The following is a 14954-nucleotide window of genomic DNA, read 5'->3' as shown; positions in this document are numbered from 1 at the left end:
CCAGCCCCACGGCGGGCTCCACGCTCAGTGGGGAGTCTGTTTAAGACTCTCTCTCCTTCTGCCCCGCCCCTCCTCTCTCTCACAAATAAATAAATAAATAAATAAATAAATAAATAAATAAATCTATCTTTAAAAAAAAAAAGCCCAGACTGATCACATCAACACTCTGCTTCTGATCAATGGCCCCATGACCTTCAAGCTTCAGTTCTGCAATATGGCATTTAGGACTTTGTGACCTGGCACCTGCTATCCTCTCAGTCCATTGCTTGTCACTAGTCGTGTATTAAGGAGGACCCTTGCGATGGCAAAGGACATAACGCCATTTCACATGAGCTTAAATAAAAAGAAACTCTGCTGGCTCATGCGCCAGGGAAGTTGTGGGACTTCAGGCACATCTGGATCAAGGAGCACTGCCAGGAATCCATCTCTTACCACTTTTGAGCTACACCTTCCTGCATTGGCTCCATTTTCAGGCAGGCTCTCCCCTTGTGTGGCAAACGCAGGCCCCAGCAGATTCAAACTTGCATTCTACCAGCTTAGCCACCCCCAGTGGAAGGAGTCTTTTTCACCATGGCGCTAGCAAAAAATCTCAGCTCCGAAATGCATTGACTATAATTGGCTCTCCTTGAGCCATGTGCCCACCTCCCAACCAAACACTATAGCTAGGGAGAAGCTAAAACAAATCATCACAAACTCGGTGGGCTGAAACAGCACAAATTTATTATCTCCCAATTCTGGATACGCTCTCCACCTTTATGCTGCGGCCCTCTCTATAGACCACAGGGGAACAGAAAGTGGGTTTGGTGCGCCTCTGGTGCGCCTCTCTCACTGGCTAGGACGGAGTCATATGCCCATACATGGACCCTGGGGGTAGAGTAAGAGAAGAGCAGGCTCCAAAAGGAAAGCCGGAATAGATGCCGAGGGGGCAGGAATGACAAGTGACCACACATTGTCACACTTCCTAACTAATATACCACATAGCCTCCTTCCACCCTGTCATCTTTCTGCCTCAAATGTCCATTGCCTCCCCTCCCCACGTGGCATGCCTTCTCCACGAAGCCCCTCTGGCCCTCAGACGTGGTGAGCCACCTCTTTGGGGGTCCCGCAGCCCTGGGCTTTTCCCCATCTCTCCAGCGCACGCTGACACCGCGTGGTAGTGGTTAACTCCAGCTGGTCTGTCTGCCCCCCAACAGCAAATCTGACAGTTACTAACACTGACCAGCACTACCCACAGAGCTTCATGGGTTTTTAGCTTATTTAACTCATTCACCACCCCTAAGAGGAAACCCTAGCTCAGGGCTAAAGACCAAGTCACAGACAAGATGTTCAAGTGAACCCAGCCTACCAGGTATAGGCTTACGCTCTCCACCTTTATGCTGCGGCCCTCTCTATAGACCACAGGGGAACAGAAAGTGGGTTTGGTGCACCTCTGGGTCCCCAGTGTGAGCTCTGAATGCCACTCTTCCATTGAATGCCAAAGACCACAGGTTCAAGGGTCTGGGGGCTCTGACTCTTTGAACCACTGAGCACAGTTCATAATATTCCCTCAGTCAATTTCCTCATCTGTAAAATGGGAGAACAATAGTACCTACCTTGTAGGGTTGAAGCAACGATGGAAGGAGATAATACTTTAGCACTTAGCACAAAGTCTGGCATGTAGCAGAGCTTCCAAAATGTTAGCCTGGTGATGTCGAAGACAATGTTACAAGCAATTTGATCCTCTGATAGACTGTGGGAAAGGAGGGCTCCTCTTCCTCCCCCCATATCACACACAGCCAGAGAAAGTGGTAGTCAAGGGGACTCGAGCCTTTTCTAGTTCTGTTTAAAACCCTTGCCACATTCTCCGGGAGCCGAGGTTTTGATACCTGGCTCTTCTCAGAAGACAGTGCCCCAAGAGCAGGAGAAGCTGGTCCAGGCTGTGGTTACCATGGAAACCATTGAATGTAAATTTCATTTTCTGCCTTGGCCAGCTAAGCTATCGATTCGGCAAGAGGGAGAGAAATTGGGAGCAGGTTCCTTCCCAAAGTGAAACACAAAGTGCAGACCCAAAGTGAAAATGGAAGGAAGCATGATCAGGTGGAGCGAAACCTATCTGGAGAAAAGATGGAGCAGGGGTAGGCGGCGCTCACCTACCAGCGGGGTGGCAGAGGCGATGGAGGGGCTCTCCGCTCCCATTAACTCAATGTCTCATGTAAGCAACACTCGAGGCATCAGACCCCAGCTCCCAAGACAAGCTCTAGGCTACCAGCTGTGTGATCTGGGGCAAGTGGATGAACTTCTCTGAGCCTGTTTCTTCATGTGTAAAAAAAAAAGTTGACAAAAACTGCAGCCCAATAGACTTGCCTTGGGGACATCATCACCCCTGCATCCCACAACCTCTTCTGGCCTGCTCTCTCCCTTTCTAGCCTGAAATCCCTCCCATTGTTGTCACCAATGACTTTGGCACCCAAGGAGGAGAATGTTTTCCCCAGAAGTTCCTGTGGGAATGTCTGAGTTTGCCCATGAAAGAAGGGAAGAGGAAGACTCTGAGGAGGACACGGGACAGGTAAGTTTTTGATGGAGCCATCTGGAGTGGAAATCTGGAAACAAGAGTGCTGTAGGGGAAACGGACCATAGAAGGGTCAGGGTTAGGGGACCGACTCGCCAACCCAGACAAACCCCGGTGTGCGTCCTTCGCTGGTGCCTGGAGCAGCTTCTCCCTCCCCCGCCGTGGGTGCTGGTGCCTGTCTGCTCCTGGTTCTCTTCAAGGCTAACTACCAGGGCTCCTGGGCCACAGCGGGGAAGGTGCTGCCTTATCAAGTCCTGGGGCTGTCAATACTGCTCCCTGGGGGTGATCCAGGGCAGCCCAGGCCCCCAACATGCCAAGGGTGCCCTGTCACACACAGTCCTGGCGGCTGCACCCGCAGAAACACTAATTGGGAAGTGAGACAAGCAGAGTGCCTTTAATGAGCTACCTTGTTGTAACTCTAACTGGTTGGCGTTATTTACAGAGATTCTGCTAATGAGGTGCCTGTCAGAGGGGGAGCCCTCGATGGGGGCAGGGGAGGGAAGGCGGCCCAGCTTGAGGGAAGAGGCAAGACTCAAAGGGAAGAGGGAATGAAGCTCACCTTTGCTGAGCTACTGGGCCAGAGACCCTTTTTCCAGGTGATCTCACACATCGCCAGCGACCCGGGAGGTAGGCGTGAGGTGCGCAGGGAAAGGAACATGCCAAAGCCACACATGGAATCCAGTCCAGGCTGCTCCTCAACCAGCCAACCCCTCAGGGACCTGTCGCAGGCAGAAGGCAGGTCCACCCAGAACCACCCCGAGGTGCCAAGAGGAGCATAAGGTCCGTGGGAAGGAGGCCACGCCCACGCGGCGCCCCAAGTGCGTCTGGACTTACGAGATCCGCTCAAGAGGGTTGTCCCCCCTCTTCCCGTCCCCCTCCCCTCACCTCTTCTACTCCAGAGTTCACACACCTTGCTCCCTGGGGGGCGATTCCCCGTGAGCCCAGGTTCTCCCAGCCACCCCTCAGGGCCCTCCTTCCCTAAGGCCAGGTGGCCCTGAGTCTCCACCCAGCAGGAGAAGGAGTTTGCTCTGCATGTTCCACACTCTCGCAGCCCATCTACCATAGATGGAGGAATGGATTTGACGGCAGTTTAACTGGGCTCAGGCTGGGTCAGGGTCAGGGGCGGGGCTCAACCTCGGTCGGAGGCGGGGCTCCGGTTGGGCTAGGGGGGTGGCTCAGGCTGCGTCAAGGGGCGGGACTCAACCTGGATCCAGAAGATTGTCAGTCTGGGGTTCAGAGTACCATCTGTGGGTGAAATTAGGAGAAATAAGGACTCTGACCATCGGTCTTCGTTTTTCCACTGTGAATGGGATTGATAAAATCTGCCCTTCTGGAACGTCGTGGGATCCTGAAAGGAGTCATGAAATCGCTTTGCCAACTGTAAGGTGCCCAAAACCGGCCTTGTTATCATTTTGATTAGCAGTGAGCATCCGGGTGCTGACGCTGAAACCAAGCTCTCCACCCTGATAGGGACACTTCGCTGGCTTATCCTCTCATCCCACTGGGCCTGAGCTCCCCTATCCCCTTCTCTATTCTCATTGTTGCATCCCCTCTCTTCTCCTACTACCTGTCAAGATTGGCATCTCTTTAATTATAACGTCTGTGTGTTTCTTTAGGAGCCATGTAATTCCTCCTGACAGCCACCTATTTAAAATGAAAGTCAAACACTCAGAATTTTGTTTAAGAGTTGAGTCTTGGGGAGAAAATGCATTAATTGCTAAACGTTGCTAATTTCACTCTGATGTGGTAACAAAAAGAATGAATATATACCTATATATATACACACACACACATACACACACACACACACACACACACACACACAAGAGGACCAATGAAACCAGCATAAGGGCAGGGATGGTGTCAGAAAGTCAGAGCCAGAGGCTCATCTCAGAGCTTGTGCAGCCAGACCCCTTCCTCATTTCACGGATGAGGACACTGAAGCCCAGAGAGGTTAAGTGACTCCCGCTGAAGGTTGCCCAAGCCTCGGAGGCAGATCCAAGGCTGACTGACGCCTGCAGGCTCCAGTGGCCTCCATGCAGCAGCTGGTTGTTCCGGGGGAAACAAAAGCGGTGCATTCCTTCTACATATCAGCACTCAGGCCATCTGGGGTGCTGCCCGCCCTGCAGGGCTGCTGTGTTTGCAAGCGCTACCTACCAGGGGTCCTTGTGCTGGACAAGGGGCCTGCAGAGACCCTCCTCTGAGGCTGGAGATCTGTGCCTCGGTAACCAGGACAGTGGGCACAGACCCACTGAGCAGCCATCTGCGGCAGCTGAGCTGTGCGACACGGGTGCCAAGGGCCTTTGCCGGCAACCAAGACTGCCGTCCATGGGCCAGAGGTGGGGAGGGTGCCCGGTGGGGCAGGCAGAGCGGCTTGCATGGGCTCCAGCCCTGGCCTAATGTGCCTCTGCAGCCTTTTGATGAAGAAGGGCTGGTTGGAGGGAAGCCACGGGGCAATGTGTGGGTGCCACTGTACGCGGACGGAGCATTATTTATGAACGCAGACAGCTATCAGTTCAAATTCCTTCTTTGCTGGGCAAACTCGGTGAGCTGTTTCAACCTCTCAGTGTTTCTGATCCTGCATCTGGCCAGTGTGATTCACAGTATTGATCAAGCAGAGTTGGTTTGGGGGGCTGATGCGCGAACGTGTGCCTGCCATGTCCCAGCCCAAGGCAGCTCTCTACACCAAAAAGGCAGCAGAGGCTTAGACCAGCAAGCACAAAACAGGGGCTCAAGGGCCTTGCTCAGCCACATACATGTTTGCAGACCTTCACATGCTGTTTTTCAAATGTAATTTGAAGGCACTCTGGACAAGGCCTGAGCCCCCGTGGGTCCCGTACCCACTGCTCCACGCATGCTCACAGCCAGCTGCTTCATTTGTGTGCATCTCTTGACTTGGCAGCCCTGGAGGGATTCTTTCCTGCTAGCTCAAAAAGATGAGAGTCTTGCCCACATCCTCTCCCGCTCCCAGGCAAAACCCTATGTCTTCTCCATCCCAGCTCTGACGACATGGCCAGACCACATCCAGTTTCCCGCTCAGCTGGGAGCACCTAGAGGTCAGGGGCCATGTTATATCTCTACATGAGCAGAGGTCGGCTCTGGGTAGTTACAATCATTCAACAAACAGGACTTGAGTCTAGGCTCTAGGGACATAGCTGTGAACAATCTTGACAAGGGCCAAGCCTTCCCAGAGCTGATGTTCTAGTGGGAGAGATGAACAATTAACACTTAAGATGAAGAGGGGAAAACAAGGTGATGTGCCAGACCAGCAAGTGAGTGAGTGAATGAGTAAGAATGGAAATTTCGGTTCAACCACACAGGAATCTTCCAAATAGGAAGAAAAGTGAACAAGGCTCAGTGAAGAACTGAATCTTCAAGTTTAATGGTTCAATGAACTCTTTTTATCCAGAATTTGGCCCCCGTGCCCACCTCCACTGCTACCTCCCTGGACCAAGCCCTCCTCCTCTCTTGCCTGCATTACTGCTAACAGCCTCGTGATTGCTATCCCCAATTCTGCCATTGACCCCTCTGTAGTCAACTGCCAACGCAGTAGCCACAATTATCCTTTTAGAATGTAAGTCAGAGCACCATTCATCTATGAAAAACCCTACTAGTCCTCATGTCATTCTGAATGAAAGCCAAGGTCGTCCTATGTCTTACTTAGAAGGCCTCATATGATCTGACCCCCATCGCCTCCTCCTCTTCCCTTCCTCGCTCTGCTCCAGTGCCAGTGGTCTCCTTGCTGTTCCCGGAAATGCCAGAAACACTTCTGCCTCAGGACCTTTGCACATGTGATATCTCTGCCTGGAATGCTTTCCCCTCAGATACTCACACAGCTCCTGCCTTCGAGGAAAGTGTTTGCTCAAGTGTCCTTCCAAGGGTTTGCTCAAGTGTCATCTCCTCAGTGAGGCCTGCCCTTACCGCTATCTGAAATGCCAGCACCCCCTGCCACTTTCTACTCTACCCCTGCTTTAGACTTCCTTCTTAGTGGCTATCACCTTCCAATCTTTTATATATTTGACTATCTTATCTTGTTTATCTTTTGGCGTTCCCACTAGACCAGGGAATTCTATCTGATTCGTTCATCCTCACATCTAACACAGTGCCTGGCCCACAGAAACTCCATAGAGCAATGCTGGAAACATAACTGATCTTAATGATGAGACAGACAACAGAGGGGCCCAGGCAGGGAGGAAGCTGCCCCAACCCAGCAAGAGCTGTGCGCCAAGCTGGGACTGGAACCCCCTGGGGGCCAGAGGAACTGCTGTGTCTCAACTTCTCCTTCCTCCTCTCCAACCGAGGGTCAGGAGCTGGGTTTCTCCATGCATGGGGACTGACTCAGCAAGGAGGAGGTGGCCACCAGGGAGGAGGCTCACCAAGTGCAGGCATGAGGGCATCCTCCTGGGGAAAGGAAGCCGACACCTGCCCTGTCTGCCAGGCCACAGAGCTCCCAGGCCCAGCTTCCTGGCACTTCCTCCTTTTGAAGCAGCAACCCCGGCTGAGATGGGGGAGGGGCAGTTTAGTAGTTCTACTCTCACCCCCTGCTGCTGGACCCCTGCTGACCAACACTGCAGCCTACACTCCCCATCTCTGTCGCCTGAATCAAGTCCACAGGCCCAGTCTGCTACCTTGAGATCCTTCCTTGGCTGCTCGTTGCCCTCTGGATCAGGTCCCAAGTCCTTAGCCTTCAGAGCCTCTGCACCTGTCCCTCACCTTCTCTAGGGTCTCAGTACTCCTGGGTAAGCCTAGAGCTCGGCCCACATCTTGCGGGGCCTGAGAGGAAGCCTGTGACTCCCTGCCCCTGAGCCCACACACATGCTGTGCCCCAGCCAGAATGCCACGCCCATCCCAGGGAAGCCCACACAACAACATTGGTAGCAATAATCCTAGCTCGACCAGACAGTGCTGAGCCTGACAGCTCGGGTTCAAGTCCCAGCTCTGCCATCTCCTAGCTGACAACCTTGGGGAAGTCACCTGACCTCCCTGTGCTCAGTCTCCCCATCTGTAAAATGAGTATACTATCACTCCCTTTTTCTAAGGATGGTCAGGAGACAAAATGAGCGTGTGCCTGGCCCGACTAGTGCCGGGTCATAATAAGCAACCAAATGCTAGAAGACATAAGTAAGGGAAGGAAGGGGAGGGATCACCACTGGGTACAGTTATGCCCCTGTGTGCTGAGTGCTCCACACACACCATCCCATTCTGACCCACTCAGCAGCCCAGTGAAGAGGATACTACTAGTGCTCCCAGTTTCCAGGTAAGGAAACAGAGGTACAAGGCTGCACTTGGGGTCTTCTCAGCTCTCTGCCGAGAAGGGCGGCCTCAGAGGAAGAAAAATTATCTAAAAGCAGTTACCTTTTCAATGTGCCAACTGCCAAGTTTCTGCCAGACGCTTTAGCTGCAGGACCTCAGATCCTCAAGGTAACCATCTGATCATTTATAGATGAGGTCATCGAGGCCACAGAGACTTGCCTGAGCTCGCCCAGCTAGGAATGGTCAGGTCTGCTGGCTCCAGATCCTGAGGTCTTTCTGCAATAATGTCCCAGCCACAGAGCTGCACACCATGCTTGGCTCTCCCTTCCAGGGAGGACCTGTCCAGAGGGAAGCAGTGAGTCAACAGCCTCTAGCCTCTTTGCCTTCAGAACCCACCAAGGCAGTAGGACGACGCCACATTCTTCACAAGCCAGAAACTGAGTGCGGCGGTGGTACGAGGGCCTGGCCGTTTCTGCTCCACAGCTCTGGGCTGGCAAGACTTTCCCAGAGCTGTGCCATAGGCTGAGGCCTCAGTCCTTCCTTCACTCCCTCCTTTCAGAAGGATCAGCCCTGCACTGAGGTCAGGAGCCCTTCCTTCCTTGACTCTTCACAGGCATACATCCCTCGCAATTCTCATCTTGGCAGCTGGTTTCCAGGGACCCCAGGTGACAGCATGCATCATGTTTCATCCCAACTGCCAGGAAGACTTCTCAGGTATGGAGTCCTGCAGGGCCCTGCAGGTGTGGGCGGCAACGCAGGGCTTCTATGACCTCCAGGAGTGGAGGGCTCCCCTGAGGGCTGGGGTCTGGAGCCCTCTGGCCATTAATACAGCAGCCTTTCCCCTTCCTCAGGGGCGGGCGACAGACTGAGAACCAGACAGAGCTGGTGTCCTTGTACCAGCGCCTGAACTGTCTGGGCCTCAGTGCCCCCATCTGTAAAACAGGCCCGCTGATGCCTCTGCCGCCACATCATCTTGAGAACTGCGGAAAGCACCTGCTTTTCAGAGGTGGTAACCAGGAGTGTGGGATTTTAGGTCCATTTCATTAGAAGCTAGATGATCTGAATTGGGAAAAGTCACAGAGCCCTACACTTTTATTATCAGGTGGAGAACTGGGGACAGAAAGGGGGAAGGAGGCAGGAAGGAGCCTCGAGGCCCTAGCAGAGGTGGACTCGTGTCCCTTGGCCCCGCCCCAGAGTCCTGAATGACTTCCATTGCCAAGCAGCACCACCTTTGCCTTCAGCTACGGGCAACCCGAAATGTGTGTGTTAGAACTAGTCAAAGGGTGCCCCGGGTGTGCCCAAGCCCCCTGCTCTCACCCTGTCCCTGGGCAACCCTGGGGACTTGGTTGGGGGAGAGGGAAACCCAAGTAAGCCTTGGTGCTTTCATGAAGATGGTGGATAGCCAGAGGGCTGTTCGGAGGCTTTGTTTCCAGGAGATGCCCACCACAGAGGCAGTGGGAGGAGGAGGCTGAGGCTGTGCCCACCTCCACTGCTAAGGAGATCTCTGGGCCACCTCTCTAGAAGTTAGAACAACCAGAGACACAAAGCTAGGAATACCTCCCGAGACCTCTGGGACACAAAGACAAAGACACAGGATCACCCCTGTCTGAGTTAAAGACGAAGACAACAGACATGAGGTAGGTAGAGTGACTTGGAGACAGCACAAGACACAGAGAGACCCAGGGTGGAGAGGATGAGGTACAAAACAGATGGAGCGGCAGAGACTGAGAGACGCAGAGAAATGGGGGAAGGGGATGAAAGGAATGGCAGAGAGAGAGGAGACAGGGAGAAAGCCGGTGCCAGGGGCGGGGGCGCGGCAGGGGCGGGCGCGGGCCGGCTCAGGGGGCGGGGCTGCGCACACCTGCGCTCGGGCTGGTGGCCCAGGTCAGAGCCCCCGGCCGCCTGCCCGCCGCTCCCCCAGCCTTTGTCCTGTGGCTGGAGCGCGTTCCCGTGGGCCGGGAGCGCCCCCTGCCGTCCATAGAGGGTCGGACGGCAGAGAGCACTCAAACCTGGCGCCCAGAGCCCCGCCGCCCTGGGCGTCCACTCGCTGTGCACGAGGGGAACAGGCCCAGCGAGAGGACAGGAGGGAACCTCAGCCGGCCGGCGCCTCTATTAGGACCGAACTCTAAGCCTCTGGTTTGGTGCTTCTTGCGCTGATGCCTGCCGGCTCTCGCAGGGGACAGTCTGAGTCCTAGAGGTGCTGCAGAGTGAGGTCCCCCCACCCCAGGAGGACGCCCACAGCCCTGCCTCCACCATCCACGCCCCCTCTCCTGTGCAAAACTCAGCTGGCCACGCGGAAGGCAAGCAACACAATCGGTAAGCAGAGCCGCCAGGCACTGGGTTGGCTTGTGGCCTTGGCGAGGGGACACGGCTTTCACCCAGCGAACCCCTCCGGGGAAGAGCCCACCACACCCAGCTTTGCCCAGTTTTCAGATTTTTCCCAAAAAAGCCAGAAAATTTGGATTTTTATGGGAATGCACACAATTCAATAGCTTTTCAAAACAGGGTAAGGGAAAAAAATGCATTTGGCCCACAGGCCACCCACAGGCAACGGCAGTGAGGAGCGTCCTAAAGTGCTCTTTCTCAGACTTCAGCCGCCCCTCTGACTCGGGCCTTCTGTGGCTGTGTCCTTAAGAGTTTTCTTCACTTAAATACATTTATGGAAAAAGGAAACTCTATATCTCTATTATAATTAGAAACCCAGTATCCTGCTTGCCATATAAGCCAGGTAACCTTAGAAGGGAAAATAGGACCATTAAAACTAAAAGTTTGGTCCGGTTCCTCTCACATTACCACATTGGGTGGACAGCCTCACCTGCGAACTGCTGATGTCATGAACCACAGGACCTCAGGGTCGGTGGCGATGGGCCCAAAAAAGGGATCTTTCCGGGACCCTCGCAGTGGCCTCTGGGAGTCTGGGAACCGAGAGAGGCTCTTCCATCTGTGTCACTGTCACTGTCACTCTCAGAGCCACCAAAGTGGAAGGCGGGGGAGGGGCGCTGCCCTCAGAGATTAAAGCACAGAAGGCAGCAGGGCTTGCCCGAAAGGAAGTAGGGAGACAGCTCAGAGACAGTGCCTGAGACTTGGATCAAACTAGAGCCTTCTCAGTGATTCCCACCGTGGAGGCTGATGACCTTGTTCCTTCCTAGCAAGGAAGGAGCCTGATCCTTCCTGTAAGGCTCAGCAGTGAAGCTCCCATCATTTGGGAAATGCCAGTCAGGGCATAGCAGGAAGCAGAGGGAAGAGGGGAGCTAGGGCCCATCCTGTAGGAGGAGAAGCAAATGGATGGTGTGTGGACCAGGAGGGAGGATCTCCAGCAAAGTGGCTTCTTTACACAAGTCATTCCTCTGCTTCAAACCTTCCAGGAGCACCCCAACTCTGGGACCAAGACCAAACTCTGCGTGCTTAGGAGGCCCCACAGTAACTGTCCACTCACTGGCCCTGGGACCTCCGTGCTCCCCACCCCCCAACCCCAGCCCCGCTGGCCTGCTCTCCTGGTGAACAGGCTGCAGATGGATCTTGAGAATGTGAGTAGGAGTTAGCCGTGTGAATCAGACTGGGCGAAGGGAACAGGCTGCACCGAGGCGTGGAGGTGTGAAACAGCATGTCGTGTTCCGGGACTTGGTGAAGCCCGAGGACTGGGGCAGAGACCGGGAGGTGGATGAGACAGTGGGTGCGAGGGGCAGGCACGCAGTGGCACCCTGGTACGGCCACGGAATATTAGACAACCTATACAAAATTTAATTAACTCTCCACCAATAGACGTAAAGGGATTTCTATACAGTATTGTTGAATGAGAAAAGCAATTTGAAGATAAGTATGTATAATACGATCCCATTTTTATAAAACAATGGCCAAAATACCCTGTGAGCACACACAGACAACTGTACATGTCTGTATAGGATTTTATTAACACAGAAGAAAAATCCAGAAGGCTACATACTGGGCTGTTAACATGGGTTTTCTTCTGGAAAACCTTTTGTGGGGGAAGGAGAACCAAGAAAAAAAGGATATAAAAAATCCAGACTGCCTTTCAGAAGATGTATGACCGCAGTTATGATGCATGTCCCCGTCATCCACCCATCACCAAAGCTGGACATGTGGGGGTGGCCTCAGCCCGTCCCTGCTCTTCACCCCACATGTCTACTCCTGTCTGGATGACAGGGACATCTTCCCACCTGCCCTCCAGGTCCCCTGAAACACACACACTATGTTTAATTTTGGGTTCTCCCACCCAGCCCGTTCTCCACACAGCTAACCCTCTCATGGTCCCAATTGCTCTGAGAGCAAAGCCCAGCCCCCAGAATGGCTCCCAAGCTCCTACTCAGCTGGCCTTGTCACCGCTGCAGACTCAAATCTCATTGCTCCCCTGTCCACTGCCAAGTAGCCCATGCTCCCAACCACTGTATTTCTCTCACCTCACCTTTACACCATTCAGCACAAACTTTGTTGCTATTTGCTATATTCCAGTCACAGTTCTGAGCACTCAGCATTTATTAAAAGCATTTAATCCTCACAACAGCCCTGTAAAAGCGTGTAATATTTTTGGTTGTATTATATTTTGTAGGATGGAAAGCTGAAACACAAAAATGTAAGTAATTTGCCTAAGGTCGCACAACTAGTTAGTGGTGAAAGTGGTCCTGTAGCCAAGGCTCCTGGACCACTGCACCCTCTCCTTATGCCTTTGAACACGCTGTTCCCTCTGTATGGAACTCTCTTTAGTTTCTGTCTTCACTTGGCTAAATCCTGATCACCACTAGATCTCAACTGACATATTGCTTCCTCCAGGAAGACTTCTCAGACCCCCCAAATCTGGGCTAGACATTCTTTTGATGTTCTTTCCCATAGCCCAGTCATTCCTCAATCATAGCACATCTCATGCTCTTTTTTTTTTTTTTTTTTAAGATTTTATTTATTTATCCATGAGAGAGAGAAGCAGAGGGAGAAGCAGGCTCCCAAGGAGCAGGGAGCCCGATGCGGGACTCGATCCCAGGACCCTGGGATCATGATCTGAGCCGAAGGCAGACGCTTAACCATCTGAGCCACCCAGGCGCCCCACATCTCATGCTCTTCTAGGGTTGCTGAACATCATTACCAGCCTATGAGCTCCTTGCAGGTGGGGGCCTTAGTTTACTCTTTTGAAGATGGGTCCCAAGTACCTAGCACAAACAAAGCTTGTGTTAGGAGCTCAGTCAATGTGTGCTGGATAAACGAGTGACTATTAGTACTTCACATAGGCTAGGATTTGCTTGCTCCACATATTGGGGCGGGGGGCGGCCGCCTGAGGGGAGTCTTGTTTGAGCCCCTTTCAGCACCACAGAGAGCTCCTCGGCCAGCCTCCTGCGGCTTGGCCAAGGGTCTCTGGGTTTGCTTCTTTGTTCTCTGGTGGCTCTGAGCTCTGTCCTGGCCAGGACTCTCAAGGCATGAAAACTTAGCTGGTTTGTCTGAGTGGGGAATACCTCAGGGCAGAGGGGGAAGAAGAGGAATCTGAGGGCTAGAATAAGCCAGTCCCTTGGGCAGAGCTGCATCCCCACCCCAGGGTCCTCCCATCAATCACACCCCACCTCATATACACTTTTTAGCCAGCACAAAGTTTTAAAAAGTAGTTAGAGAGCCTGTTGGAAGCGGTGCCAAATCTATGTGTGTTCTGGAAGTATTGAACTAGAAAGAAATGAAAACATCAAAATACTCTTTGTACCAGGCTCAAATTGAGCCCTGCTTCATTCAGTCCATGTCTCGGCCTGACTAGAATGATGAAGCGATGGAGGGGAGAGTGGGTTGAAAAGGAACAAGGCTCAGCGGGGCACCTCAGACTGCCATTCTCGGACCACGGGCTGGCGAGCTCAGAAGGAGTCCCTGCTCCGGAGGAGAGCAGAGGAACAAGATTGACAGGTGAGGAGATAGAAGGGGAGGGGGCAGCCGCTGGAAGAGGCTGAGACACAAAGCCAGGCTGGCAGACTGGGGAGAGCCTGGCAGAGGAGTAGACAGACCAGCCAGGGCCATCAGTGCTCCAAGAAGGATGTGCAAGAGCTCACCAGGCAGGCACAGGGCCCCAAGGCAGAAAGGGCAGTGTGTGTGAAGGAAGAGATGTGAACCGCATATTGGCAGGAGCCAGAGGACAACACCAGTCAGAAACACAGCCAGACAAAACCTCCGAGGTTTTTGAGTGTCACTTACAGCCTGCTTGGAGGATCCCCAGCCTTGGGAAAGAACCTGGTCTTAGATGACCAACAGGCTTTTGTCACTCCTTGTTCGAAAGCACATTTTGGGACCAAATCTGGTGGCTGGAGTTGCCCAGTTGTGCACCAGGCTATCACAAGGTGAGGTCCCCACCACCAGAGACATTCATTGTGTGTGTGTGTGTGTGAGTGTGTGTGTGTGTGTGTGTGAGTGTGTATGTGTGTGGAGGGGTGCCAAAGGATGAAGAGAAACCAGGTTCTTGGAGTCCACTCCACAGCCGGGCTTTGCTAGCCCTGGTCCCGCGTAGCTTGAGGCAGCCACTCCTCCATGGCCAAGGATTTGGGAAATGGGGGTGCCCCAGCTGGTCTCAGCTGAGACGGAGAGGAAATGAGTCATATCTCAAGGCCATGGAGAGAGGAGATGTCTGGCTCATTTTGTTTTTACACAGCATTGGCTGAGCACTTTCTCTGTGTGCCCGTTACGCACGTCAGTGGCCTGAATTCATGCTCTCAACAGCCATCAGAGGTGGGTGCAGCTGTTATACAGCTCTTTGCCCCAGAGCTCAGAGAGGCAAAGCAAGTTGCCCAAGGCCACCAGCAAATTAGCAAGGGAGCTGGGACTGTTACAGAATGTGCCAGACACAGGCAAATGGATCAGAGTGCATCTGCCCTGCTCTCTACCCACATTCCAGACTCTCCTCTGTTCTTCCCCTTCTCCAGCTCCTTGCCTTCGAGGACTGGCTTCCTGCTTGAGAGAGAGCTGCGACCACTGTGAATCAAGCACTGCCGACCTTCTCAGTGGGGCTGGGTTCTGGGCATTTGGGGTCTCGGCCGTAGGTTCTGCTGGGAAATGGGAGAATCCTGTCCCTCTTGGTCCGAATGAGCCAGACATCCATTGGGAGAAAGTGACAGGCTGGCTCCAGGCATAAGCCCACCTCCAGCATTTCTAGCCTCAAATCCTCTTCTTGCCCCAT

At 53.3% G+C, this 14954-nt stretch overlaps 1 protein-coding gene across 1 annotated transcript in view; it reads left to right on the top strand.

Moving 5' to 3' along the window:
- Nucleotides 1-14954, top strand: part of LOC116637044 — a 46499-nt gene that overhangs the window by 20259 nt on the left and 11286 nt on the right. Inside the window, exons 2-3 of the mRNA XM_032412239.1 lie at nt 2406-2545; nt 8415-8515. Coding sequence (XP_032268130.1) covers nt 2406-2545; nt 8415-8515 — 241 coding nt within the window. The remainder of the gene's footprint in view (nt 1-2405; nt 2546-8414; nt 8516-14954) is intronic.

Source organism: Phoca vitulina, unplaced genomic scaffold (genome assembly GCF_004348235.1).
Source record: "Phoca vitulina isolate PV1807 unplaced genomic scaffold, GSC_HSeal_1.0 scaffold13, whole genome shotgun sequence".
Classification (NCBI taxonomy): domain Eukaryota; kingdom Metazoa; phylum Chordata; class Mammalia; order Carnivora; family Phocidae; genus Phoca; species Phoca vitulina.
Note: the sequence above shows the minus strand (reverse complement) of the source record. Positions and strands in the feature narration are given on the sequence as shown.